A 3,280-nucleotide genomic window follows, 5' to 3' on the forward strand; every position below is an offset into this window, starting at 1 on the left:
CCCCGTGCTCAACATGTACATATTTTATCGCCCCCGCCCCAAAGGATTAAATGGATAGTAAACTTCGACCGAACTTGAACTCAGAACATATGGACGGACGAAATGTTACTATGCACGTTGCCTGCCGAGTTAACGATTTTACCAGCATGCCACCATAAAGTTGTTGCTAATATCAACGTCTAGTGATGCGGTGAGCTGGCAGAATCGTAAGCTCGCCGGGCGAAATGCTTAGCGATATTTTGTCTTCATGTTCTGAGTTGAAATTCTATCGAGGTCGAAATTGCCTTTTCATATATCAGGGCCGAAAAAAATAAGTACAAGTTGAGCACTGAAGTCGACGTAAACGACTTACTCTGCCCCCGAAATTGCTGACCTTGCGCCAAAATTTGAAATCAATTCTAACACCCAGTCTTATGTTTAAACTTAGGGGTTATGTATACGGCTGCACTACTCAATGAGTTCTTTATCTAACTGTCAAGCGCGGGTATGATTTTAACTCAGGTTTGGATTCCTTCTCTATTAGACCAAGCGACCAAATATGGAATCCTAGGTCATGTCGTTGTTGACATGGGTTCTGCTTCTATTTTAGACATGTTCTATTGTTGTTGTTGTTATTGCTGCTGTTGTTGCTGTCGTTGGTGATGTTACTTAAACCCTGATCAACTTTTATGAAGCACAAACAGGAAATCAGTGAGCATCCAAACTTTTATTCAGATCATATAACATGGATTACATTAAACGAAAGCAATTTGTTCCTTTCTAAGAAGGTAGCTTATAAAATAAGGAACATGTATTTCATAGCTATTTTAGCAAATCGTCCGACTTATTTCGTGCAGTCAGGTTATATTTGTTATTGTATATACTCAATAGAGCTCTGAAAAAGCAGAACTAAATTCCGTTTTTAAGGCAGCGAGCTGGCAGAATCGTTAGCACGCCGGGCGAAATGCTTAGCGGTATTTTGTCTGCCGTTACGTTCTGAGTTCAAATTCCGCCGAGGTCGACTTTGACTTTCATCCTTTCGGGGTCGATAAATTAAGTACCAGTTACGCACTGGGGTCGATGTAATCGACTTAATCCATTCGTCTGTCCATGTTTGTTCCCTCTATGCTTAGCCCCTTGTGGGCAATAAAGAAATAAGAACTAAATTCCGTTTCTTTTTTCTTTTTCAAACAGGGAGTATGTATGATTAAATTCTCCAGTGAGACCCTTGTATTTTTATAAGGACTGATTATTTGTTGACTACAGAGTGGCTACTGCCAAACACTTCACTCGCGGTGTTTTGTAACATTTAACATCATGACACTAAATTCTATGCTGGCCTAACTACTGAAAACAAAATTTTCAAATCTTACCTTAAATATCTTATTTCATGTTATGACTGCTCATAACAATGACTCCAAAGGAACCCAAACGTTCTTATGAAACCTTGTACGCACTGCTTAAGTGCATCTCAGGTGACATATTTAAAAACCATTTCCGGAGAAAATTGACATGGGACTATTTGCAACCCCTATTAATCTATTTGGTTTGTGCGAGAGCTTGCAATATTTCTTTGTTATTACTATATTAAATTCTCAGCGACAAGACTGTCCAACATATCTACTTTTTTTCTTTGTTACCTCTACCTAGTTAAACAACTGTAGCGATGTAGTCAATTTAAAAGGTTTCGATTTCGATTCATACTCAGTTTTTCGCTATTATCAGCAATACATACATCTCAATGGCACTTACTGAAATTTCTTAAAATACTTGTGCATAAACTGACCTTAAAAGAAGCCTGTCTTTTCATATGAGCAGCTTCATGGGGGCTCTTCAAAATGTGGAAACTCCGATGATCATTTTATCATAGAACCAACATTGTTATTGAGCAAAAATGTTTTGCTGTAAATTTTCGTTAATTAAAATAGACACAGATTTTCTTTGGCAGTTAGTTTGTAAGGCAGAATACTGCATGCAGATACCTTGATACAATAGATGGGTAGTGTCGGGTACATCCGCTGTTACACATACATAATGTTATGATGAAATAAAAACTTACATTCACGATATTTCTTTTTCCGCCGTGAGAAATAAATGATCAACAAATGAGGTTTCATAAAAAGCTGTCATTAGCTGATCCTTTATTAATTACGTTTTAAAATTTTTCATTAGTGTCTTTTAAAATCTCTACAATTTCCTCGTAAAATACTTTCAAAGTTTGAATTAATTTCGGTGTCAAATAATCAGTTGTATCCAAAACATTAGCCACAGGGAAACAGGCGCTTTCTATTTTTTTCATTGCTTCTGACAACAAAATGTTTCTTTTCGTAACAGTTTCCAAAGAATACTTCAGTTGCATGTTATCATGTTCTAAACTTATGTTGTTCTGCTCCAGTGCCGTTGTAATTGACTTGAAGTAGTTATTGTCATTAGCAGTCATAGCGCTCGAGATTTCGTCGGAATCTACTGGCATTTTTGGTGCATCTTTCTTATCTGTTTTGATTTCCGTATTTGTGGTATGGTTTTTACATTTCATATCCTGTTCCATATTCATTAATTGTGCTTCGATTATTGCTTCGGGTTCGGGTGAATCCTTATCGACTTCAGGAGTAGGTGTTCCCGACTTCGAGGTATCACCGATATTCTTAATTAACGTTTTTTTCTTGCAATATTGAGCGCGCAGCTGGAGTATATCATAGGGCTGCGAGTTGTAATTCGCATCAAAGAATGCTTTAAACCACAATCCAAAGAAAAAGTTGTGCTTAAATGTTCCCTTTATCAGGTCATCAATAGGAATGTCCTTCTTCAAATTAATCGAATTCAGTGCAGTTCTAAATTGCTTGAAATTCATGCGTCTGAAATACTCACAAGCATCGACAAATTTTACTTTTCTGATATCTATGCTACCTGGAAATAATATTTCCATGCCGAGGCAAAAATCTGCTCCTGTTGCAAGTTCTTCAATATTCTGAATGTCAGGTGAAAGGTATTTTCGAAACCAATTGAGCAATTCATTTTTACTGATATCTTTTACATGAAAATGAGTGACTGCCATAATTGAAATATGATAAACGAAGAAATGAGAGAGCGACAAGTCAACAGAATAAAGAAAATTACGGATTCCACAGATATTATTAACGTTAAAGAATTTAAACGTTAACTATTGTATGATAGCGTCTGTTACTTTTAGATTCCTTTGATTTTGCAGTTTTTTATGTTTTTGCTTTTTTTCGAGAATAGACAATTTTTTTTCTGTTTGAAGAAAAACTAATTAATAAAACGTGATTTGCTAATGACGTAG

General features: G+C 36.2%; 1 protein-coding gene across 1 annotated transcript; it reads right to left on the reverse strand.

Annotated features, from left to right (window-relative positions):
* Positions 1-2,134: 2,134 nt before the first annotated feature.
* LOC106881826 (microtubule-associated protein RP/EB family member 2) lies at positions 2,135-3,034 on the reverse strand. The gene has a single exon (XM_014932340.2). It carries the CDS (start codon positions 3,032-3,034, stop codon positions 2,135-2,137), a length of 900 nt encoding a protein of 299 aa, XP_014787826.1.
* Positions 3,035-3,280: the final 246 nt, after the last annotated feature.

The sequence above is a fragment of the Octopus bimaculoides genome, chromosome 16 (genome assembly GCF_001194135.2).
Source record: "Octopus bimaculoides isolate UCB-OBI-ISO-001 chromosome 16, ASM119413v2, whole genome shotgun sequence".
In the NCBI taxonomy this organism is placed as follows: Eukaryota; Metazoa; Mollusca; class Cephalopoda; order Octopoda; family Octopodidae; genus Octopus; species Octopus bimaculoides.

Excerpts from the sequence above, each read along its gene's own strand:
- LOC106881826 (XM_014932340.2), bottom strand. The coding sequence starts at position 3,034 with ATGGCAGTCACTCATTTTCATGTAAAAGATATCAGTAAAAATGAATTG.